This window comes from Thunnus maccoyii, chromosome 10 (genome assembly GCF_910596095.1).
Source record: "Thunnus maccoyii chromosome 10, fThuMac1.1, whole genome shotgun sequence".
NCBI classification, from domain to species: Eukaryota; Metazoa; Chordata; class Actinopteri; order Scombriformes; family Scombridae; genus Thunnus; species Thunnus maccoyii.
In genome coordinates, this window is record NC_056542.1 from 26,683,290 (window position 1) to 26,706,061 (window position 22,772).

General features: G+C 36.7%; 5 protein-coding genes across 6 annotated transcripts; all 5 read left to right on the top strand.

Annotated features, from left to right (window-relative positions):
* Nucleotides 1-2,363: 2,363 nt before the first annotated feature.
* Nucleotides 2,364-3,090, top strand: LOC121905644 (hepcidin-like). The gene is made up of 3 exons (XM_042424043.1): nucleotides 2,364-2,533; nucleotides 2,640-2,717; nucleotides 2,889-3,090. The coding sequence occupies exons 1-3, from the start codon at nucleotides 2,447-2,449 to the stop codon at nucleotides 2,979-2,981; spliced, it is 258 nt and encodes an 85-aa protein (XP_042279977.1). The 5' UTR covers nucleotides 2,364-2,446; the 3' UTR covers nucleotides 2,982-3,090.
* A 2,800-nt stretch (nucleotides 3,091-5,890) lies between these two features.
* LOC121905484 lies at nucleotides 5,891-14,809 on the top strand. The gene is made up of 10 exons (XM_042423725.1): nucleotides 5,891-6,074; nucleotides 6,183-6,260; nucleotides 6,432-6,513; nucleotides 8,490-8,554; nucleotides 8,663-8,740; nucleotides 13,608-13,724; nucleotides 13,829-13,924; nucleotides 14,063-14,131; nucleotides 14,259-14,404; nucleotides 14,626-14,809. Exons 1-9 carry the CDS (start codon nucleotides 5,988-5,990, stop codon nucleotides 14,358-14,360), a joined length of 774 nt encoding a protein of 257 aa, XP_042279659.1. The 5' UTR covers nucleotides 5,891-5,987; the 3' UTR covers nucleotides 14,361-14,404; nucleotides 14,626-14,809.
* LOC121905870 (hepcidin-like) lies at nucleotides 7,489-9,038 on the top strand. Of its 2 annotated transcripts, XM_042424425.1 has the most exons (4): nucleotides 7,489-7,576; nucleotides 8,393-8,554; nucleotides 8,663-8,740; nucleotides 8,837-9,038. In XM_042424425.1, the coding sequence occupies exons 2-4, from the start codon at nucleotides 8,468-8,470 to the stop codon at nucleotides 8,927-8,929; spliced, it is 258 nt and encodes an 85-aa protein (XP_042280359.1). In that variant the 5' UTR covers nucleotides 7,489-7,576; nucleotides 8,393-8,467; the 3' UTR covers nucleotides 8,930-9,038. The 2 variants fall into 2 exon arrangements, with proteins under 2 accessions (XP_042280359.1, XP_042280358.1); XM_042424424.1 differs by lacking the exon at nucleotides 7,489-7,576 and having other exon boundaries at nucleotides 8,355-8,554.
* Nucleotides 10,000-10,911, top strand: LOC121905869 (hepcidin-like). Its single transcript, XM_042424423.1, has 4 exons — nucleotides 10,000-10,150; nucleotides 10,255-10,350; nucleotides 10,489-10,557; nucleotides 10,685-10,911. Exons 1-4 carry the CDS (start codon nucleotides 10,067-10,069, stop codon nucleotides 10,784-10,786), a joined length of 351 nt encoding a protein of 116 aa, XP_042280357.1. The 5' UTR covers nucleotides 10,000-10,066; the 3' UTR covers nucleotides 10,787-10,911.
* Nucleotides 14,810-18,621: 3,812 nt separating the features above from the next.
* LOC121905489 (serine/threonine-protein kinase minibrain-like) lies at nucleotides 18,622-22,448 on the top strand. The gene is made up of 9 exons (XM_042423735.1): nucleotides 18,622-18,791; nucleotides 19,214-19,404; nucleotides 19,512-19,697; nucleotides 19,838-20,019; nucleotides 20,268-20,391; nucleotides 20,501-20,620; nucleotides 20,730-20,819; nucleotides 20,915-21,081; nucleotides 21,218-22,448. Exons 1-9 carry the CDS (start codon nucleotides 18,728-18,730, stop codon nucleotides 22,446-22,448), a joined length of 2,355 nt encoding a protein of 784 aa, XP_042279669.1. The 5' UTR covers nucleotides 18,622-18,727.
* Nucleotides 22,449-22,772: the final 324 nt, after the last annotated feature.

Consider the following 22,772-nt stretch of genomic DNA (forward strand, 5'->3'; position numbering starts at 1 on the left):
ATCTGATATGTTTTTGCACACTTGATATGTTTCCTGCAATATCAGTAATTCTCTGACTCTTTTAATACAAATGGTACAAATATTTTCCTACAATAACTGGCCTACTAGAAGTATTTTATTTTAGTTCTGTGTGTAGATCATTTAGATTTATTTTTCAAGTTTGGAAGCAAGCTTGATTTCTGACTACACATGTTGACTGATAGAAGCCTTTATAAATCAATTCAACAAATTTAGCTAAGTATAAAGTGCGCCAACTACTGACGAGATAGAAAACGGCGTTCTTGATTAGCTAGTAGCAGTAAGTAACACCTTAATAAATTCCACAGTTTCACACATTAACAAAAAACCCAAATCCTCTGATTGTTGATATCATTAATTAGCAAACTAACTGCTGTGATGTAGCAAGCTGATATCAGACTAAAGTTACAACACAGCTTCTGTCAATAAGGGACACCAACCTGCAACAGCTCCATCAAGCTCTTGCTGCTCAATATGCTGATGATGACAGCTGGGTCTGTTTCTTTTTGAAAAAGGTTTATGGCCATGACTGAAAGAGCAGTAACAATCTTGGTGGACAAACTAAGCAGACTTGAGGGCTAACAAGCTGCTGTTTTAGAGCAAAGAGTGCACCACTTCTGTTCTGTCAGGTGTTTAATATGAAAATTCTGTTCTAAACTCTTTTGTCAAAGTTAGAGAGAGATATAGAGACAGAGAGAGGTGAGTGGCAAATGGTGGCAAACAGCTGAGGCTGGTGGGAATGTCATTCATTTTGCAGGTATTTGATAATAAATCAAAGTATTGAAATGTTGACCTAATGATGTTTCTACATGAAAAGTCAGGTATCACAATTATCTAACATTAAACTTTAAGAAATATTGCAACAATAGTCCAACTCAGTGTGAGTCCTGATGCAGGGCAGAGCAGCAGATGAGCAAACTGTCAATCACAGCTGTCAATGTCTACATAGCAGACTTCAAAGCTACTATAAGTCTTCATATCATATTAACAGAGCAATCATTTCCAAAATGACCATCAGCACACTCATTAGAGGGCTCGAATTTAGTGATTGAGACCATAATGACTGGTTAAAAACATTGCACTTGCATTGGCTTCAGCCTCAAGGCCTGGTAGTTGCCACTTGCCTAAATCCCAGAAGCTGTGGAACCAGACATGGTACTGTTGTTGACACTGTTGTTGTGGTCATTGTAACCAAGCACAGGGTTCAACAAGGTTTTCAGTAAAAGAGGCAGAGTGTGGTACAGTAAGGGATTTTTGTTATTGCACAACATACTTAGTCAATCATTAAATACTTTTTTCCATCTTAGTGTCATTGTCATTATTGACTTATTAACAACAGGCAACATATGTCAGGACATCAGTAATGTTATTGCAGTAATGTTATTAGGAAATAAAAGCTTTAACATCGGCTGTCATCTTCATTTTTTATGTTAAACATTCCCTATCTTTAGGAATTTCCTATAACTATCACTCAAGGAGTGATGCAAACCCTTCCCAGAGGCAGGTACATGCTGTCAGTGCTGATAAGTCATTTTTTCATTATCTTTATGACATGAACCAAGCAAATGGTTCAGCAAGGTTGTCAGTAAAAGAAGCAGAGTGAAGTAGAGTAAGGGATTTTCGTTAATGCACCAGATACTGCATTCACTAAGACTGAAGTTATAAAGTTTATTGACCCTTGATTTTTTTTTTGATTTTTCAATGTAAATAGCCAACAATTAATTATTAAATACATTTTTTCCTTGTTAGTGTCATTGCCATTATTGATTTATCACTCACAACATGATGAATTAATCTTGAGGTGTTTAGGTGATGATGCAATTAAATAAATAAATAAATAAATAGATAGATAGATAATCTAAAAACATTTTAGTGTTTATTTTATGCATTAATTGACAGTTTTCTTTATTCATCACACTGTTTAAAATGTTTCAGTATGTTATATATATAACAGGGATTTATTAACAACTGGCAACATATGTCAGGACATCAGTGATACTATTGCAGCAATGTTACGAGAAATTAAAAGCTTGAACATCAGCTGTCATTTTCATTTTGTATGTCAAACGTTCAGTTCTTCATTATATGTTACATGAAGTTGCTTTGAAGTACAGATTAAGTAAAAGCATAAATGCATAAACAATGAGAAGAAAAGTTAATGATTGATTTGATATTGAGGAACAGACAGTCAAAACAAAGAACTTTCTATTTCCTATCTTTGGGAATTTCCTATAACCATCACTCAAGGAGTGATGCAAACCTTTTCCCGGAAGCAGGTACATGCTGTCAATAGTGAAGCAACAGATGCTCAAGTGAGTATAAATACCAGCACATTTAGCACACTCAACATCAGACAGGTGAAAAGAGCTGACAAGATCAGGATCTGAAGAAATCTTGGTGCAACTTAAACCACTCACACACTCTGAAGATGAAGACGTTCAGTGTTGCAGTTGCAGTGGTCATCATGCTCACCTTCATCTTCCTTCAGGAGAGTTCTGCTGTCCCAGTCACCGGAGTGAGTAACAATAATTAACACTAGTTCGATTTTCTTATTACATCTAATGTTTTGTCAGAAAGCTAAGATGTGATTCCTGCTGTAAACATGTGGAATTCTTTAACAGGAACAAGAGCTGGAAGAAGTGATGAGCAATGACAGTCCAGTTGCTGTACATGAAGAGACATCTGTGGAATCATGGAAGGTATGTTAAGTTTACTGAATGACTTTGGTCAAATACATTGAGCTAATTCAAATTTAAGTGGATGTGCTTTGCCTACAAAGTGCAATGATGCACTCCACAGAAGAAGATGAGCAGAGTCAGAGATAATGCTGGAGATGAACACCTCGCTCATGTCTCTTTTCTTTCACACAGATGCCGTATAACAGACAGAAACGTGGCATTAAGTGTCGCTTTTGCTGCGGCTGCTGCACCCCCGGTATCTGCGGAGTGTGCTGCAGATTCTGAAGATTCCTGCACCAACAACCACTAAATAATCATTTATGTGTTTTTGTCTAAAATTGTATTTATGGCATGTAAACATGTAAAGATGTTACTAGGTGTGGTCATACTTTAGTTATTGTGCACTGTAAATTCATTATTGACATACAGGTATTACACTAAATATCTGCAAATACTGAAATGTGTGATCAATAAATTGTTAGGTTGCTATAATTAAGTGTTTCAAAGTGTTGTTTTAATTATGAATATTATTTACAATCATATTGCTACTCTTTCTCTACACTCAAATACTCTAAAATACACAATAGTGATTCCATCTATGGCTGTCTCATGAAAGCATACATCTGATATGTTTTTGCACACTTGATATGTTTCCTGCAATATTAGTAATTCTCTGACTCTTTTAACACAAATGGTACAAATATTTTCCTACAATAACTGGCCTACTAGAAGTATTTTATTTTAGTTCTGTGTGTAGATCATTTAGATTTATTTTTCAAGTTTGGAAGCAAGCTTGACTTTCTGACTACACATGTTGACTGATAGAAGCCTTTATAAATCAATTCAACAAATTTAGCTAAGTATAAAGCAAGCCAACTACTGATGAGATAGAAAAAGGCGTTCTTGATTAGCTAGTGGCAGTAAGTAGCACCTTAATAAATTCCACAGTTTCACACATTAACAAAAAACCCAAATCCTCTGATTGTTGATATCATTAATTAGCAAACTAACTGCTGTGATGTAGCAAGCTGATATCAGACTAAAGTTACAACACAGCTACTGTCAATAAGGGACACCAACCTGCAACAGCTCCATCAAGCTCTTGCTGCTCAATATGCTGATGATGACAGCTGGGTCTGTTTCTTTTTGAAAAAGTTTTATGGCCATGACTGAAAGAGCAGTAACAATCTTGGTGGACAAACTAAGCAGACTTGAGGGCTAACAAGCTGCTGTTTTAGAGCAAAGAGTGCACCACTTCTGTTCTGTCAGGTGTTAAATCTGAAAATTCTGTTCTAAACTCTTCTGTCACAGCTAGAGAGAGATATAGAGACAGAGAGAGGTGAGTGGCAAATGGTGGCAAACAGCTGAGGCTGGTGGGAATGTCATTCATTTTGCAGGTATTTGATTATAAATCAAAGTATTGAAATGTTGACTTAATGATGTTGCTACATGAAAAGTCAGGTATCACAATTATCTAACATTAAACTTTAAGAAATATTGCGACAATAGTCCAACTCAGTGTGAGTCTTGATGCAGGGCAGAGCAGCAGATGAGCAAACTGTCAATCACAGCTGTCAATGTCTACATAGCAGACTTCAAAGCTACTATAAGTCTTCATATCATATTAACAGAGCAATCATTTCCAAAATGACCATCAGCACACTCATTAGAGGGCTCGAATTTAGTGATTGAGACCATAATGACTGGTTAAAAACATTGCACTTGCATTGGCTTCAGCCTCAAGGCCTGGTAGTGGGCACTTGCCTAAATCCCAGAAGCTGTGGAACCAGACATGGTACTGTTGTTGACACTGATGTTGTGGTCATTGTAACCAAGCACAGGGTTCAACAAGGTTTTCAGTAAAAGAGGCAGAGTGTGGTACATTAAGGGATTTTTGTTATTGCACAATATACTGCATTCACTAAGACTGACATTATAAAGTTTATTGACCCTTGATTTTTTTTTGATTTTTCAATGTAAATAGCCAACAATTAATTATTAAATACATTTTTTCCTTGTTAGTGTCATTGCCATTATTGATTTATCACTCACAACATGATGAATTAATCTTGAGGTGTTTAGGTGATGATGCAAATAAATAAATAAATAAATAAATAGATAGATAGATAATCTAAAAACATTTTAGTGTTTATTTTATGCATTAATTGACAGTTTGCTTTATTCATCACACTGTTTAAAATGTTTCAGTGTGTTATATATATAACAGGGATTTATTAACAATTGGCAACATATGTCAGGACATCAGTGATACTATTGCAGCAATGTTATGAGAAATTAAAAGCTTTAACATCAGCTGTCATTTTCATTTTTTATGTTAAACATTCCCTGTCTTTAGGAATTTCCTATAACTATCACTGATAAGTCATGTTTTCATTTTCTTTATGACATGAACCAAGCAAGTGGTTCAGCAAGGTTATCAGTGAAGGAGGCAGAGTGAAGTACAGTAAGGAATTTTTGTTATTGCACAATATACTGCATTCACTAAGACTGAAGTTATAAAGTTTATTGACCCTTGATTTTTTTTTTTGATTTTTCAATGTAAATAGCCAACAGTTAATCATTGAATACAGTTTTTCCTTTTTAGTGTCATTGCCATTATTGATTTATAACTCTAAACATGATGAATTAATCTTGAGGTGTTTAAGTGATGATGTAAATAAATAAATAATCTAGATAGATAGATAGATAGATAGATAGATAGATAGATAATCTAAAAGCATTTAGTGTTTATTTTATGCATTGATTGACAGTTTGCTTTATTCATCACACTGTTTAAAATGTTTCAGTCTGTTATATATATATAACAGGGATTTATTAACAATTGGCAACATATGTCAGGACATCAGTGATACTATTGCAGCAATGTTATTATAAATTAAAAGCTTTAACAACATCAGCTGTCATTTTCATTTTGTATGTCAAACATGTTCAGTTCTTCATTATCTGTTACATGAAGTTGCTTTGAAGTACAGATTAAGTAAAAGCATAAATGCATAAATGGCGAAAGGAAAAGTTAATATAAATGTATTGTCAAAATAAAGAACTTTCTATTTCCTATCTTTGGGAATTTCCTATAACCATCACTCAAGGAGTGATGCAAACCTTTTCCCAGAGGCAGGTACATGCTGTCAATAGTGAAGCAACAGATGCTCAAGCGAGTATAAATACCAGCACATTTAGCACACTCAACATCAGACAGGTGAAAAGAGCTGACAAGATCAGGATCTGAAGAAATCTTGGTGCAACTTAAACCACTCACACACTCTGAAGATGAAGACGTTCAGTGTTGCAATTGCAGTGGCCGTCATGCTCACCTTCATCTTCCTTCAGGAGAGTTCTGCTGTCCCAGTCACCGGAGTGAGTAACAATATAATAAACACTAGTTCGATTTTCTTATTGCATCTAATGTTTTGTCAGAAAGCTAAGATGTGATTCCTGCTGTAAACATGTGGAATTCTTTAACAGGAACAAGAGCTGGAAGAAGTGATGAGCAATGACAGTCCAGTTGCTGTACATGAAGAGACATCTGTGGAATCATGGAAGGTATGTTAAGTTTACTGAATGACTTTGGTCAAATACATTGAGCTAATTCAAATTTAAGTGGATGTGCTTTGCCTACAAAGTGCAATGATGCACTCCACAGAAGAAGATGAGCAGAGTCAGAGATAATGCTGGAGATGAACACCTCGCTCATGTCTCTTTTCTTTCACACAGATGCCGTATAACAGACAGAAACGTGGCATTAAGTGTCGCTTTTGCTGCGGCTGCTGCACCCCCGGTATCTGCGGAGTGTGCTGCAGATTCTGAAGATTCCTGCACCAACAACCACTAAATAATCATTTATGTGTTTTTGTCCAAAAATGTATTTATGGCATGTAAACATGTAAAGATGTTACTAGGTGTGGTCATACTTTAGTTATTGTGCGCTGTAAATTCATTATTGACATACAGGTATTACACTAAATATCTGCAAATACTGAAATGTGTGATCAATAAATTGTTACGTTGCTATAATTAAGTGTTTCAAAGTGTTGTTTTAATTATGAATATTATTGACAGTCATATTGCTACTCTTTCTCTACACTCAAATACTCTAAAATACACAATAGTGATTCCATCTATGGCTGTCTCATGAAAGCATACATCTGATATGTTTTTGCACACTTGATATGTTTCCTGCAATATTAGTAATTCTCTGACTCTTTTAACACAAATGGTACAAATATTTTCCTACAATAACTGGCCTACTAGAAGTATTTTATTTTAGTTCTGTGTGTAGATCATTTAGATTTATTTTTCAAGTTTGGAAGCAAGCTTGATTTTCTAACTACACATGTTGACTGATAGAAGCCTTTATAAATCAATTCAACAAATTTAGCTAAGTATAAAGCAAGCCAACTACTGATGAGATAGAAAAAGGCGTTCTTGATTAGCTAGTGGCAGTAAGTAACACCTTAATAAATTCCACAGTTTCACACATTAACAAAAAGCAAATCCTCTGATTGTTGATATCATTAAATAGCAAACTAACTGCTGTGATGTAACAAACTGATATCAGACTAAAGTTACAACACAGCTACTGTCAATAAGGGACACCAACCTGCAACAGCTCCATCAAGCTCTTGCTGCTCAATATGCTGATGATGACAGCTGGGTCTGTTTCTTTTTGAAAAAGGTCTATGGCCATGATTGAAAGAGCAGTAACAATCTTGGTGGACAAACTAAGCAGACTTGAGGGCTAACAAGCTGCTGTTTTAGAGCAAAGAGTGCACCACTTCTGTTCTGTCAGGTGTTTAATCTGAAAATTCTGTTCTAAACTCTTCTGTCACAGCTAGAGAGAGATATAGAGACAGAGAGAGGTGAGTGGCAAATGGTGGCAAACAGCTGAGGCTGGTGGGAATGTCATTCATTTTGCAGGTATTTGATAATAAATCAAAATATTAAAATGTTGACCTAATGATGTTGTTACATAAAAAGTATCACAATTATCTAACATTAAACTTTAAGAAATATTGCGACAATAGTCCAACTCAGTGTGAGTCCTGATGCAGGGCAGAGCAGCAGATGAGCAAACTGTCAATCACAGCTGTCAATGTCTACATAGCAGACTTCAAAGCTACTATAAGTCTTCATATCATATTAACAGAGCAATCATTTCCAAAATGACCATCAGCACACTCATTAGAGGGCTCGAATTTAGTGATTGAGACCATAATGACTGGTTAAAAACATTGCACTTGCATTGGCTTCAGCCTCAAGGCCTGGTAGTTGCCACTTGCCTAAATCCCAGAAGCTGTGGAACCAGACATGGTACTGTTGTTGACACTGATGTTGTGGTCATTGTAACCAAGCACAGTGTTCAAGAAGGTTTTCAGACAACATGTCAAACATGTTCAGTTCTTCATTATATGTCACATGAAGTTGCTTTGAAGTACAGATTAAGTAAAAGCATAAATGCATAAACAATGAGAGGAAAAGTTGATGATTGATTTGATATTGAGGAGCAGACAGTCAAATAAAGAACTTTCTATTTCCTATCTTTGGGAATTTCCCATAACCATCACTCAAGGAGTGATGCAAACCTTTTCCCAGAAGCAGGTACATGCTGTCAATAGTGAAGCAACAGATGCTCAAGCGAGTATAAATACCAGCACATTTAGCACACTCAACATCAGACAGGTGAAAAGAGCTGACAAGATCAGGATCTGAAGAAATCTTGGTGCAACTTAAACCACTCACACACTCTGAAGATGAAGACGTTCAGTGTTGCAGTTGCAGTGGCCATCATGCTCACCTTCATTTTCCTTCAGGAGAGCTCTGCTGTCCCAGTCACCGGAGTGAGTAACAATATAATAAACACTAGTTCGATTTTCTTATTGCATCTAATGTTTTGTCAGAAAGCTAAGATGTGATTCCTGCTGTAAACATGTGAAATTCTTTAACAGGAACAAGAGCTGGAAGAAGTGATGAGCAATGACAGTCCAGTTGCTGTACATGAAGAGACATCTGTGGAATCATGGAAGGTATGTTAAGTTTACTGAACAGATTATGAAAAGCAAATTACCATAAGATCATTCAAAGGTGGACCAACAGCTTGCTCATGTTCGTCTTTCACACAGATGCCGTATAACAGACAGAAACGTGGCCTTAAGTGTCGTGTTTGCTGTGGCTGCTGCATCCCTGGTGTCTGCGGAGTGTGCTGCACAATCTGAGGACTCCTGCACCAACAACCACTAAATAATCATTTATGTGTTTTTGTGTCTTAATTCAATTATACTACTTTGTATTTAGGGCATGTAAAATTAATTTTTACTAGATTTGGTCATGCTGTACTTCATTTTTGCACAGTGTATTATCACAATAAAATACCATAACATAACTAAAACATAATGTGCCAAAGTATTGTTCTGCAGTCAATTTGAGCCTAACTTTAATCATACAAATCAAAAAACATCTTTAAGTTAATTAATATAACATTACATCCACAACTCAACATTTCTTTCACAGTGCTTTCATTCTTCATAGTTAACATTTCTTAAATGAACTCAAATATTGAATGTTTTCAGATAAAGATAGAAAGGTAAAACATTGTAATATTGTCAGAAAATAACCACTGAAATACAATAAGTGTTTACATTGTCATCACAGTTTCATTTTTTAGATTTCTGTCACTGCTACTTTTGCTTTGGTGACAAATAAATGACACTCAAAAAGAATAAAACATGATTAAATACATTTTTGAGGATTTGTTACAAACATTTGGGGCAGGCAAACAGAATGACGTGTTCTTCATTACTTTACATGACACGTTAATTCAAATTAGTTTAGAAATGAGGTGAACATGTAAACATCAGGTGATGCTCCCCTTTAATATTATACATATATGGAAAACCTAGAAGTGATTTCTTTCACAGTTCAGCAGGGTTGTCAATAAACCAGACACAGTGAAGAAGGGAAATTTGCTTATTACATCAGATACTTGCAAAGCCTGAAGTTGCTAAAAATCTGTGATTTCATTGGTGTTAAAGCCCAAAATATATTACTTTATAAATTTATTTTGACTTTTCATTTCATTACTGTTTCTCACTGTTTCTCATATATGTATTTATTTATTTTCAAAGTAGAAAATTTCCAAAAACCATTGCTCAGGAATTTCCCAACTCTAGTCCAGCCCATCCCTGGCAGCAGAAACATGCTGCCAGTGATGAGTCAACAGTGGTCCAAGTCTGTATAAATAAAAGCACATTTTGCACACTCAACCATCAGACAGGGGAACAACTCAGAAGAGCTGACCAAACTAAAAGAAAATTAGTTGACTTAAAAGCGTAAACGTCTCAAACTCTCCTAAGATGAAGACATTCAGTGTTGCAGTTGCAGTGGCCGTCATGCTCACCTTTATTTGCATTCAAGAGAGCGTTGCCACACTCAGTGAAGTAAGTACTTGACTTTCACTCTTTTAATCCATTTATAGATATAAATGTTTTGTCATGATGCTAAAATGTTGGTCTGACTGTAAATGTTCATAATTCATTAACAGGTGCAAGCGCCGGAGGAGATGATGAGCGATGACAGTCCAGTTGCAGCACATGAAGAGACATCTAAGGAATCCTGGATGGTGACTCAAGATATTCAGGCAAATATCTTAAGTCAATTCAAATATAAGTGGATGTATTTTCCCTACAAAATGCCCTGATGCACTCCACAGAAGGAGCGTGTCAAAATGCTGAAATGTGGTTCTTAATATAAATGTGCACAATTCTTTAAATTTAAGGCGCAAGAGATGGAGGAAATGATGTTTACTCCAGTTTCTGCAAATGAGACATCAGTGGACTCATGGATGGTATGTTCACTTAGCTGAATGAATCAATCCAAATACCTTAAGCTAATTCAAATAAAAATAGATGAGAGAAAGAGTGAGATAATGCTGGAGATGAACACCTTGCTCATGTCTCTTGTCTTTCACACAGATGCCGTATAAAAGCAGACAGAAGCGAGGCATTAAGTGTCGCTTTTGCTGCAGCTGCTGCCGCAACCGTCGCGCTTACTGTGGATTGTGCTGCAAGTTCTGAGGATTCCTGCACCAACAACCTCTAAATTATCATTTCTCCTGTTTTTTCACTTGAGCTATTTTATTGCTTTGTATTCAAGGCATGTAAAATTAGTTTTTACCAGATTTGGTCATGATGTACTTAATTTGTGCACACTGTATTATCACAATAAAATATAACATAACTAAAACATAATGTGTCAAAGTGTTGTGTGTTTTGTTGACACTGATCTTGTTGTCACATGAGTCAAACACAGTAGGAGATATTGCTTTCTGCACAAGAAACTGAATTGTGAAGACTTACAGAAGTTACACTAAGAATTTAAATGGCACCTTTTAATATCAGCTTTAACAGCCCAAAGATAATTTTCTACCTTTATTTTTCCTTTTTCCTTTTTTTTAATGTCCATAGTAAACAGTCCACCATAAAGTATTTATTCACAACCTATTTTTTGAGTCTTTTTGTTTGCTTTCACATTAACATTCATTCGACTCTTTGCTAAATCCCGCCCGAACAGTAATTATCCAATCATAGCTTTGCAGCAGTAACTTGTCAAGACAGTTCTGTCAAGCTTTGGATTTTCCCACATGTTGAAATGGTGTGCATGCTGCTCTAGTAAAACAGAAACTCTGTATTTCAAGAAGTTGGGGGGTGTTTCTTTTTAACCTCACCGTGACCAAAAACACTAACGCAAAAGTAAATGATTATCAATGAATATGCACAATTGGCCTATCACCATTCTCAATCGTTTTCCTGCATTCATTTTTATACTCAGATATGATAAATTATATAAAAGTGATTCAATCAGTGGCCAGTTCATTACAGCATTGATCTTTTCTTAATTTTGAAAATACATCTGGTGCACATGGTACATGAGGTGAGTTATTACACACATGATATAATACTAACAGTCTGAGGTGAAAGCTGCATGTCCAGGCAAAGAGTTAACTTCCTCACCAGTTGACTATCTGTGTAGAAGACTTGGAATTAAAGGAGAGCATTGTTTATGTATCGTAGGGTAGAACAGTAAAAATGTAATTGAAATTACGTTTTTCTTCATCCTTCATTCTTAAACAAGCCCTGGACAGTTTGGATGTTTGCCATAGAATAACATACTTGGACAAGAGTTGTTAGTTATATGATTTAATGTTGCATGTTCAAACATTAAGCTTCACTTTGACAAGGGAAAAGATTTGAAGATAAGTGATATCCAATGTGTTTGGCAAACATAATGGTGTCTAACGCAATGGAAAACCATTTTTATTATTCAAACTCTAATATAGTAGCATCTCGGCCCCCCAAAGACTGAAATTCTTGTCCTGAACAAGTATTTCAAATATAAACTGTAGTCACGTCTGATTGAAAGATGGAAATTCCTGAGCAATGGAAATGGGAAATTCCTTTTTTTTTGTTAGTGGGCCCTTGTGTTTGTTTATTAATTTCATCTTTCTTTCCGGTTCATGAGTACAGCATCTTTGTGATACACAATAATAACAATTAGCACAAAAATGGTAAAGCACACTTCTAAAGCTGGGATATTTTTCCCTCATCACTGTGTTTAATGTGTATGTAACATTGTTTGTCAGAGTGAGAAAACTGTTAAAAAACAAAAAAAAAGGTTTTAAATAAATACATATTGTGTGTACTACTCCCTGCACAAATATACGGTATCAACAGTCTTCGTGTTAGTAAAATGATACAAATGTACTACACATTTGTGTGTTAATGAAAACATGTGTCAGTGCTTTGTACAATATTTTATCAGTTTTTTTCACATGATGCAGCTGTGGTGTTTTGCAGCAGCATTGAGTTGTTTGTGCATAATTTAATGAAGGTAACCACAGTGGGTAATCAAGCATAACAGTCCTGTGCTTATATATGACACTTTTCAAAATACAGGCAGCACTTCATCATATTTAGAGCCTCCTTATAGGAAATAGAGACAGAACACTAACACACAATAAATAAGTATAAAGTACTAATGCAGTTTAGTGTGTGCACAGGTAACAAGTGTGCATTCTTTTGTTGGCTCTCTTACTATCCCCTTTTGCTGTCTGCTCACACTCTTGTCCTGGTAAAATGGTTCATTACATTTTGTTTTAATAGACACTTGAATCCTCTCTCACACAGTGAACACTCACAGAAATATTTAGTTCATTTAACATAGATGAAACCAATGAAAACACATCTTTAAGTTAATTAATATAACATTACATACACAACTCATCATTTCTTTCACAGTGCTTTCATTCTTCATAGTTAACATTTCTTAAATGAACTCAAATATTGAATGTTTTCAGATAAAGATAGAAAGGTAAAACATTGTAATATTGTCAGAAAATAACCACTGAAATACAATAAGTGTTTACATTGTCATCACAGTTTCATTTTTTAGATTTAATATTATACATGTATGGAAAACCTAGAAGTGATTTCTTTCACAGTTCAGCAGGGTTGTCAATAAACCAGACACAGTGAAGAAGGGAAATTTGCTTATTACATCAGATACTTGCAAAGACTGAAGTTGCTAAAAAATGAAATGCCCTATGATTTCATTGGTGTTAAAGCCCACAATATATTACTTATTATTTTGACTTTTCATTTCATTACTGTTTCTCATATATGTATTTATTTATTTTTAAAGTAGAAAATTTCCAAAACCCATTGCTCAGGAATTTCCCAACTCTAGTCCAGCCCATCCCTGGCAGCAGAAACATGCTGCCAGTGATGAGTCAACTTTGGTCCAAGTCAGTATAAATAAGAGCACATTTCACACACTCAACCATCAGACAGGGGAACAACTCAGAAGAGCTGACCAAACTATCAAAAGAAAATTAATTGACTTAAAAGCGTAAACGTCTCAAACTCTCCTAAGATGAAGACATTCGGTGTTGCAGTTGCAGTGGCCGTCATGCTCACCTTTATTTGCATTCAAGAGAGCGTTGCCACACTCAGTGAAGTAAGTACTTGACTTTCACTCTTTTAATCCATTTATAGATATAAATGTTTTGTCATGATGCTAAAATGTTGGTCTGACTGTAAATGTTCATAATTCATTAACAGGTGCAAGTGCCGGAGGAGATGATGAGCGATGACAGTCCAGTTGCAGCACATGAAGAGACATCTAAGGAATCCTGGATGGTGACTCAAGATATTCAGGCAAATATCTTCAGTCAATTCAAATATAAGTGGATGTATTTTCCCTACAAAATGCCCTGATGCACTCCACAGAAGGAGCGTGTCAAAATGCAAAAATGTGGTTCTTAATATAAATGTGCACAATTCTTTAAATTTAAGGCGCAAGAGATGGAGGAAATGATGTTTACTCCAGTTTCTGCAAATGAGACATCAGTGGACTCATGGATGGTATGTTCACTTAGCTGAATGAATCAATCCAAATACCTTAAGCTAATTCAAATAAAAATAGATGAGAGAAAGAGTGAGATAATGCTGGAGATGAACACCTCGCTCATGTCTCTTGTCTTTCACACAGATGCCGCATAAAAGAAGACAGAAGCGAGGCATTAAGTGTCGCTTTTGCTGCAGCTGCTGCCGCAACCGTCGCGCTTACTGTGGATTGTGCTGCAAGTTCTGAGGATTCCTGCACCAACAACCACTACTTACTTCACATTCAGTGAAGTAAGTACTTGACTTTCACTCTTTTAATCCATTTATAGATATAAATGTTTTGTCATGATGCTAAAATGTTGGTCTGACTGTAAATGTTCATAATTCATTAACAAGTGCAAGTGCCGGAGGAGATGATGAGCGATGACAGTCCAGTTGCAGCACATGAAGAGACATCTGTGAGATAATACTGGAGATGAACACCTCGCTCATGTCTCTTGTCTTTCACACAGATGACGTATAACAACATACAGAAGAGAAGCTTTAAGTGTCGCTTTTGCTGCAGCTGCCGCCGCCGAGATGTCTGTGGATTGTGCTGCAAGTTCTGAGGATTCCTGCACCAACAACCAATAAATAATCATTTATCTTGTTTTTTTACTTGAAGCTATTGTACCGCTTTGTATTTATTTATTTGATTTTAATCATGTTGCACACAGTATGTTATCACAATAAACATCTATCATAACTAAAATACAGTGTGTCAAAGTGTTCTTCTGTAGTCAATTTTGTTTTTTGTCACGTTGCTCATAACATTCTCTACACTCTTTACACTCAAATATTCTAAAATACATCTTAGAAATATACACAAAATGTTACAACTGAGTTTAAAAGCGGACTGTGAAGGTTTCAAATTACAAATGAATTAAATTTAAAACACAGATACTTGGTATCTCAAGAATTTGGAGGGTAATTTTTTTTTTAACCTCACCAAAACCAAAAACATAAGAGCAAAACTGTAAGGAACTGATTTAAGAGTATGTTTTTCTGCTGTCATGAAAGCTACAAACTTAAGCACGCACACCTAAAAAGCACTACCCACTGAACAAAAGTGACCTAGTGTCATTTCCAAATGCAACAGGCAAAACTACAGTACATTATTTTGTGTGGTTACCAGTGGTGGAAGCAGTATTCAGATCCTTTATGTACCAATACAGCAATGTAAGAATCAATTATAAGTAAGTCCTGCATGAAAAATCTTACTTAAGTAAAAGTACTTAAGCATTATCAGCTTGATGTAGTTAAAGTATTTTAGTAAAAGTAGTGTTTTGGTCCCTCTGACTGATATATTATTATATGACATCATTAGATTATTAATACTGAAGCATCAGTGTTAGAGCAGCATGTTACTGTTGTAACTGCTGGAGGTGGAGCTAGTTTCAACTACTTTATATACAGTTAGCTAGTTTAGTCCAGTGGTTCTCAATCTAGGGTTCGGGTCCCTCCAAAGGGTCATCAGACAATCCTGAGGGGTCGTGAGATGATTAATGGGAGAGGAAAGAAGAAAAAAGTTCTGATACACAAATCTGTTTTCAGTTTTTGGACATTTTCTCTAATCTTTAATTTTTGGTGAAATGTTGGATCATTTGAACATTTATTGAAATGAAACTATATGAGAAGTTTAGAGGGAAAAATCACTATTTGGTGGAGCTGTTAACAACTCATAGACATCTGAAATGTGACAATGACTACACACTGCTTTATGTAAGACGTCAAAAGCCAAAAAGGTTGGAAACCACTGGTTTCATCTTTAACAATGTGTTGTATTTTAAAAGCTTGTTATATTATCCATTGTGTCAAATCTTCATCTGAAAAATAAGTAAAGCTGTTAAATAAATGTAGTGAAGTAGAGAGTACAATATTTTCCTCTGAAATGTGGAGTGGAAGTAAGTACAAATTATGATTATTTTATGAAAGTTACAGTTAATTTGCATATTGTGTTAAATAAAAATATATACTTTCTTTAATACAAATTGCAGCTTTTATCCCAAGCACAATCTCTCTACAAAGCCTTCAAAATGACTGACAAAGTGCCCCTTGAACCCTTGATACTGTGTGTAATTAGGACCCATGCCAAACATGAACTCAATAAGTAGTTCCATCTATTAAAACTGTGTAGGCAGAATTGGGTGCTTTTGACTGGGATCCCTCAGGACCCCAAAACATTGGTATTTTCACTAATTAAAACAGAATCAGAAAACAATGATGTGAAGTCATTAGGAACAAATTCATTGACAAAGTCATGAAAAATTAGGATGATAGAATAAAGCACCTCTGAGATAAAACAAACCTCTTGGGTCTTCGTTGCTGTGTTATAGTTGCTGTGGTTACACTAAACAAATACAGTACACAAAATTGTGTAAGGAACGAGGAAGGAACAACTCAGAAACAACCTGATGATTAATGAACTGTTAATAACTACTTCCTTAATAACTTTAGAAATGTAGGAAATCCACTAAAGCAGATGCAGAAATGTAAGAAAAGTGGGTACAGTAAAGAATGATGTCACATCTCGAAATAACATTGAAAGTCTCCTAATTGTGAATTTGTAAAGACAGTGGTAGCAAAAGTACAGTTAGGTGTTTGACCCCCAGGAATATGCTTTGCCTGTCACAGTCTGATGCACTCCCACACAAGTAAAGCTAAACCAGATGGGTGGGACATGTAACTTTATGGTTAGGTATGTCTGTGTGGGGGATCAGACAGCGCAGACTGTCCTGTCAGGCCCAGGCCCAGGTAAAGGTAGCAGGGGACACAGTGAGGAGCCACCAGGACTGTGCAGACGTGGCTACTGTCAGCTCCAGCGCAGCAGAGTCTACAAAGGCTAGTCTATATGAAAAATTATATCGTCACCATGATGGAGATTCTTCTGTAACTGCAGTAACAGAAAGACTATCAATGAAATGTTAGTTTCTTGCCATTTTTTGTAAATCTTTCAATTATGTTTCCTGTAAGTTGATTATTTACAGTTTCTTGCAGTTCAGTAAAGAGTTATAGTGTTAAATGGTGGTATAAAAGTTGTTTAAGAGGGTTTTCCAGAAGAAAAAAATGATCAAATTTTGGTCCTAAAAATCTATTTAGGGCTGATTGATCTGATCCTAATAGTGTATTTGTTGCCAAAGTGCTAGTTATCAATATAAAATATTTATTTAATATTTAATATTTATAATGTATTTTAATATTTCATTTAATATTCATTGTATGTAAAGTTAGTTGTTTTTTTACTATGTATTCCAATTAAATTCTTGTTTCAAAAATCAATTTTTAAAACAGTTTGAATCAAGATACTATGAAAAAAAACTGGTAGGAAGAATTAGCAATAAAACAATTTTAATATCTTTTATCAAATCTGCCTCTTCTGTCACTTCTCCAGCCTCCATAATGTGACAGGACAAGCTCAGCTCAGTCCACCAGTTTGTTTTTGAGTTGCAAGTCAAATCTCAAACACTTGTGACTTGACTTGGACCAAAAGGCTTAAAAACAGTTTTGGTCACAGTTACACATATTGTTTGGAGGATGTAATTCAACTAAAACTTAAAAACTCAAACTTGGAAAACTCTAAGATGAGAGGAAAGGGCTTTGTAATGAAAAGTGGCATTATGAAACAGGCATGAAATAAAAACTGCTGGAATCAGGATGAAATAACATTTCTTGATAGTGAGCTTTAGTTTCAAAATGTATTGGACTATTTCACAAATTTAATGGTTAAATTAAATACAGCATTTTGTATAACATAATAATAACAGTAAACACCCATATGCAGCAAAATACAAAAAATAGTCCTGAAACAATCGATTCATTGATTAATCGAGGGAAAGAAAATTAATTGACAACATATCTGATAAATGATTAATTGTTTCATTGCCAATCAAAAGTGCAAAATAGTCACTTCTTAAAGCTTCTTAAATGTGGAGCTGTGCTTCTTTTCTCTGTTGCACATGTCCATATGTTGTGCCGGATGTTTTGGGGTTTTGGACAGTTGGTGAGACACAAAAGGCAATTTGAGAAAAAAAAAAAAAAGACTTCTGGGAAATTGTGAAATTGTGGAAATTTTTACTGTTTTCTGACATTGTACAGACTAAAGAATGAATTACTTATTATTAGTTACTATAAAAAACCCTGAAAATGTAATTGATGATGGCAATAATCATTACCTGATGTTTTACTTATTTATTTATATGTGTGGCAGGATAAGGAGGAGGGGGGAGTCACTTTTCTTTTCAAAATCACATTGACTTTCTTCATTAACAGGAAGCCGCACAGAGCCCCAACTAAACTCTGTATGCTTCAGTCTGTATGTGTTTATCTTTGTCAAATGGTTGCTCTTCATTGTTTTCAGATAAACTTGTTGTTTTTTCTCACGGAACATCCTGACATTCTAGAAAATGACAGAATTCTTCTACAGTATGACATAATAGACCTGCGTTCTCTCAGAACAGGTTTATGAGTGAGAACTTCAGCCAGAAATCATTTCAGTATCATCTGTCCAGACAGGAGACACGAGAAAAACAATCTGCGCTACACTTCCTTTGAATTAGCAAAACTTGACATAGAAAGATGCGAAAGCATAGGAATAGAAATCGGTCATCAGCAACCTCAAGAAGAGAGGAAATGAAAAGAGGTTAGAGAGACGAAACACACTAACATGTTCTCACATATTATACAGTGAAAAAAGTCATGATATTACTATGTATATTGAAATATGGTGTCGCATCTTTTTTCAGTTATTATTAAATGATTAGGTTAACATTAAATGATGTTAGTTCATTAAAATCTTACAGTTAAGTGTACATTTTAAAGGAGCAGTCCACATGTTCTGTATTCATCTAAATTAGGGAAAAAAAATATTTTTACAAAAAAGTACAATACAGGAAAAACTGCAGAAAGGACCATTTATTACTTAATATTGACACACTGATAATGTACTGTGATTACAGAGTTAGTTTTGATCATTTATACTCCGTTTAATGCACATAGTTGTGTGTTTGTGCATGATGTGTTGATTGAACGCAGTGACTTACATTTTCTCTTCATGTTTCAAAGCACCTGTTGACTCAAAGCTACAACCCAATGACGTGCTGACCAGCAGTTTGAGTGAGTACTTGCTTCAGCACTTCATGTTTGACGGCTTCTTCAGCAGAGTTGCTCAGTGCCAAGACAAAGACACCAAAGACACTGTGGCCCTCAAGATCCTCAAGGAGAAGAATAACGGTTCTCAGAAGCCCAACAAAGAGGTGGATCATCTAAGTCTTTCTGAGTCTTTGAGCAGCATATTTCATTACATATCTAACATTAACTGTTAGCTGTATCAACTGTCTAATTTCTCCTTATTTCTCTCCAGTTGGCCATGCTGAAAATGGTCCGTGGTCTTGATCCGGTCAACATCGTTCGATTCTATGAGGGTTTTGAATACATGGGCAAGACATGTCTTGCATTTGAAATGCTGGACAAGAATCTCCACCAGCTGCTGAAGGAGAAACGCGGCAACCCTCTCTCTCTTCAGCAAATCAGATCCATCACACAACAGGTATGTAGCTCTGAAACGCCTATCAAAAGCACTGATATATATACATCAATGGAAACAGCGCACCAGCATTTGGACAACAAAATTCACAACTTTACAGATTTTCAACTGTGGCGTCTTCATTTCTTCTTCTGTCTCTGCAGCTGGTTGCCGCACTTAGAGCTCTGAAGACTGTTGGTGTGATTCATACAAATATCACACCGCAAAACATCATGCTGGTTAACCAGAAAGAAACACCCTTCAGAGTCAAACTCATTGACTTTAGTTCAGCCATCAAAGCTACTGAAGTCAAGCGTGGTGTCATCATGCAGCCTGTTGCATACCGGCAAGTTACAGATTTATCTTTCTGATGGTTTACATCATTCTGTCATGCATCCATGTTGAATTTGACTGTAATTGATATATTTAATGTGACTGAACAATCACACTCATGTCACTTTACATACTTTGTATTATTTTAGTATCCTCTCATTGAGTTGTAATGCCATAAACATGATTACAGCTAACACGTCAAACTGTGCAGGAATTGTTTGTAACATCTTCTAAAATGTGCTTCTCTCTCTCCTCCCTCAGGTCTCCTGAAGTGATACTGGGTCTTCCCATCTCAGAGGCTGCAGATATGTGGTCTCTGGGTGGTGTCCTGGCAACCCTGTACCTTGGCAGCTTGCCGTTCCCTCAGCGCTGCCAGTATTACCTGGTGCGTAATCTAATACACCTGGATTTATTTGTGCAGCTCCATGTCCAAACACAAACAGAAATATGGTGCATCATGTTGGCTGATGTGATTTCATATATTCTTTCTCCAGGTGAAAACTATGGTGCAGACACTGGGTCAGCCGGAGGACCAGGTCCTAGATGACGGCACCCATACGTTGCTCTATTTTAGCCAGAACCAGGACTCCACAAAGCCAGCATGGAGGCTTAAGGTATGAAAACCTGTCCTGCTGTGCTTAAAGCGGGTCAGATATTGTTCCTCTGATTTGGTAGAATATATGAAAAAGTACCTCACATACTCTTTATTCTCTGTTGATTTAGACGGCTGATGAGCACAAGGCTGTGACTGGCTTCCCGCCCCAAAATCACAGCGGCTCAACCAGGTTCAGCAGGCTGGATGACCTTGTGATGGTAGGTGGTCTTCAAATTACTGTGCAAGCACAAATAAACATTGAATTAACACCAATACACATCTCAACGACCATTGATTTTGTTTCCAAATGCAGCTGTACCCACAGGCAGAGAAGATTGGGGAAAAGACACAGTTTGTTTGCCTGCTGAAGCAGATGCTGTGTCTGAATCCTCACAGGAGAATAACCCCAAGTGATGCCCTGAGTCATCCGTTTACAACCATGAGCCATGAACAGGGTGACGATGATGACTCCAGCTCTTAGTGAGTGAGCCTGTAGTGAAGTTAGTACAGTTAGTAGATTAAATTTAATGTCAGATAGAAACTGTACTGGATGGATGGATGTTAAATTATTTGAAGGATCCATTCACTCATTGATTTGTTGTCATGCTTCATCCAGTGAGACGTCCTCACCTGCTCTTACGAGTCATCAAGAGCCACAAGATGATGGTGGCTCAGCGGCAGTGGACATAGTTGCCATCTCGATAGAAAGAGATGGAGACTCTGCTGAGACTGAATCAAGAGATGAAGATTCAGATGAAAGTCCCTCCAATGGTAGAGTTTTGGATGATGAAGCTGCAGTCACCTCTGCCTCCACATCTACTGCACCTCTACCGACTGACCTGTATGACGCTGTTTCAGCTGACAAAGGTCCAGTCACCACATCTGCAACTGATGGAGTTTCAACTCCACCTCCAACAGATGACTCAGATGCTGCTGCTAGTGTAGCTGATGAAGCCACAGTCACCTCTGCCTCCACTGATGAAGCTTCAACAGCATCTCCTAAGACTGGCCTGTATGACGTTGTTTCAGCTGACGAGGGTACAGTCACTCTATCTGCAGCTGATGAGGTTTCAGCCTCACCTCTGACTGCTGACTTGAATAATGTTGATTCAAGTGAAGAAACTGAAAGTCGCTCAAATGGTAGAGATCCAGATGATGAGTCCCCAAATGGCGCCACTGTTGCAGCTGATGAAGCTGTAGTCACCTCTGCCTCCACAAATGAAGCATCTACCTCACCTGTACTGACTGACCTGTATGATGCTGTTTCAGCTGACGAAGGCACAGTCACCACATCTGCAACTGATGGAGTTTCAACTCCACCTTCAACAGATGACTCTGATGCTGCTGCTAGTGCAGCTGATGAAGCTGCAGTCACCTCTGCCTCCACAAATGAAGCATCTACCTCACCTGTGCTGACTGACCTGTATGACGCTGTTTCAGCTGACGAAGGTATAGTCACCACATCTGCAACTGACAGAGCTTTAACTGCACCTCTAAGAGATGACTCCGATGCTGCTGCTGGCGCAGCTGATGAAGCCACAGTCACCTCTGCCTCTACTGATGAAGCTTCAATAGCACCTCTCAAGACTGGCCTGTATGACACTGTTTCAGCTGACAAAGGTCCAGTCACTGTGTCCTCAGCTGACGAAGCCTCAGCTACACTTCCAGAGACTGACACAGATGAAGTTGGTCCAGCTGATGAACGTACAGTCATGGACTCTGATGGAGACTCAGCCACTGGCTCCCGAAACACTCGGAGGAAGCCGCTGAAAAGGATCAAGAGATTCTTCGGCAGGATGTTTAGAGCCCTGTGCTGCTGCTGTTGCTCTGTACATGTTGAGGAATAATGCCATGTAATAACTCCATTCTCTGTGTAATGTGTCATTAAAAATAAATGCATAAAAATATCAACTGAACTGAATCTGTGAGCTGTCTGTAAGCAACCAGAGCCGCCATAGTAACGGCCACAGCAGTGGTCTCAATGGCGGCAGGAGCAGTGGTGGTAGTACCTAGAAATAACAGTAGTATTGTAATAGTAGTTTTACTAGCAATAATAGTGTACCACAAGGATAATATCTTATATAATATATATAAATCTTCAATAAAATTATTAAAAGTTGATCAAAGTTTAAGGCTGGATGTTGCAGTAACACACTAACCTCATCCTATCA

What these genes read in the sequence shown, in the direction of transcription:
- LOC121905484 (XM_042423725.1), top strand. Translation starts at nt 5,988, where the DNA reads ATGAAGACGTTCAGTGTTGCAATTGCAGTGGCCGTCATGCTCACCTTC. An exon ending in CTGCTGTCCCAGTCACCGGA is followed by an intron (nt 6,075 to 6,182) that starts GTGAGTAACAAT and finishes ATTCTTTAACAG; the next exon opens with GAACAAGAGCTGGAAGAAGT. An exon ending in GCGTTGCCACACTCAGTGAA is followed by an intron (nt 13,725 to 13,828) that starts GTAAGTACTTGA and finishes ATTCATTAACAG; the next exon opens with GTGCAAGTGCCGGAGGAGAT.
- LOC121905870 (XM_042424425.1), top strand. Translation starts at nt 8,468, where the DNA reads ATGAAGACGTTCAGTGTTGCAGTTGCAGTGGCCATCATGCTCACCTTC. An exon ending in CTGCTGTCCCAGTCACCGGA is followed by an intron (nt 8,555 to 8,662) that starts GTGAGTAACAAT and finishes ATTCTTTAACAG; the next exon opens with GAACAAGAGCTGGAAGAAGT. An exon ending in CATCTGTGGAATCATGGAAG is followed by an intron (nt 8,741 to 8,836) that starts GTATGTTAAGTT and finishes TCTTTCACACAG; the next exon opens with ATGCCGTATAACAGACAGAA.
- LOC121905489 (XM_042423735.1), top strand. Translation starts at nt 18,728, where the DNA reads ATGCGAAAGCATAGGAATAGAAATCGGTCATCAGCAACCTCAAGAAGA. An exon ending in GGCTGGATGACCTTGTGATG is followed by an intron (nt 20,820 to 20,914) that starts GTAGGTGGTCTT and finishes TTCCAAATGCAG; the next exon opens with CTGTACCCACAGGCAGAGAA. An exon ending in GATGATGACTCCAGCTCTTA is followed by an intron (nt 21,082 to 21,217) that starts GTGAGTGAGCCT and finishes TGCTTCATCCAG; the next exon opens with TGAGACGTCCTCACCTGCTC.
- LOC121905644 (XM_042424043.1), top strand. Translation starts at nt 2,447, where the DNA reads ATGAAGACGTTCAGTGTTGCAGTTGCAGTGGTCATCATGCTCACCTTC. An exon ending in CTGCTGTCCCAGTCACCGGA is followed by an intron (nt 2,534 to 2,639) that starts GTGAGTAACAAT and finishes ATTCTTTAACAG; the next exon opens with GAACAAGAGCTGGAAGAAGT. An exon ending in CATCTGTGGAATCATGGAAG is followed by an intron (nt 2,718 to 2,888) that starts GTATGTTAAGTT and finishes TCTTTCACACAG; the next exon opens with ATGCCGTATAACAGACAGAA.
- LOC121905869 (XM_042424423.1), top strand. Translation starts at nt 10,067, where the DNA reads ATGAAGACATTCAGTGTTGCAGTTGCAGTGGCCGTCATGCTCACCTTT. An exon ending in GCGTTGCCACACTCAGTGAA is followed by an intron (nt 10,151 to 10,254) that starts GTAAGTACTTGA and finishes ATTCATTAACAG; the next exon opens with GTGCAAGCGCCGGAGGAGAT. An exon ending in TGGTGACTCAAGATATTCAG is followed by an intron (nt 10,351 to 10,488) that starts GCAAATATCTTA and finishes TTTAAATTTAAG; the next exon opens with GCGCAAGAGATGGAGGAAAT.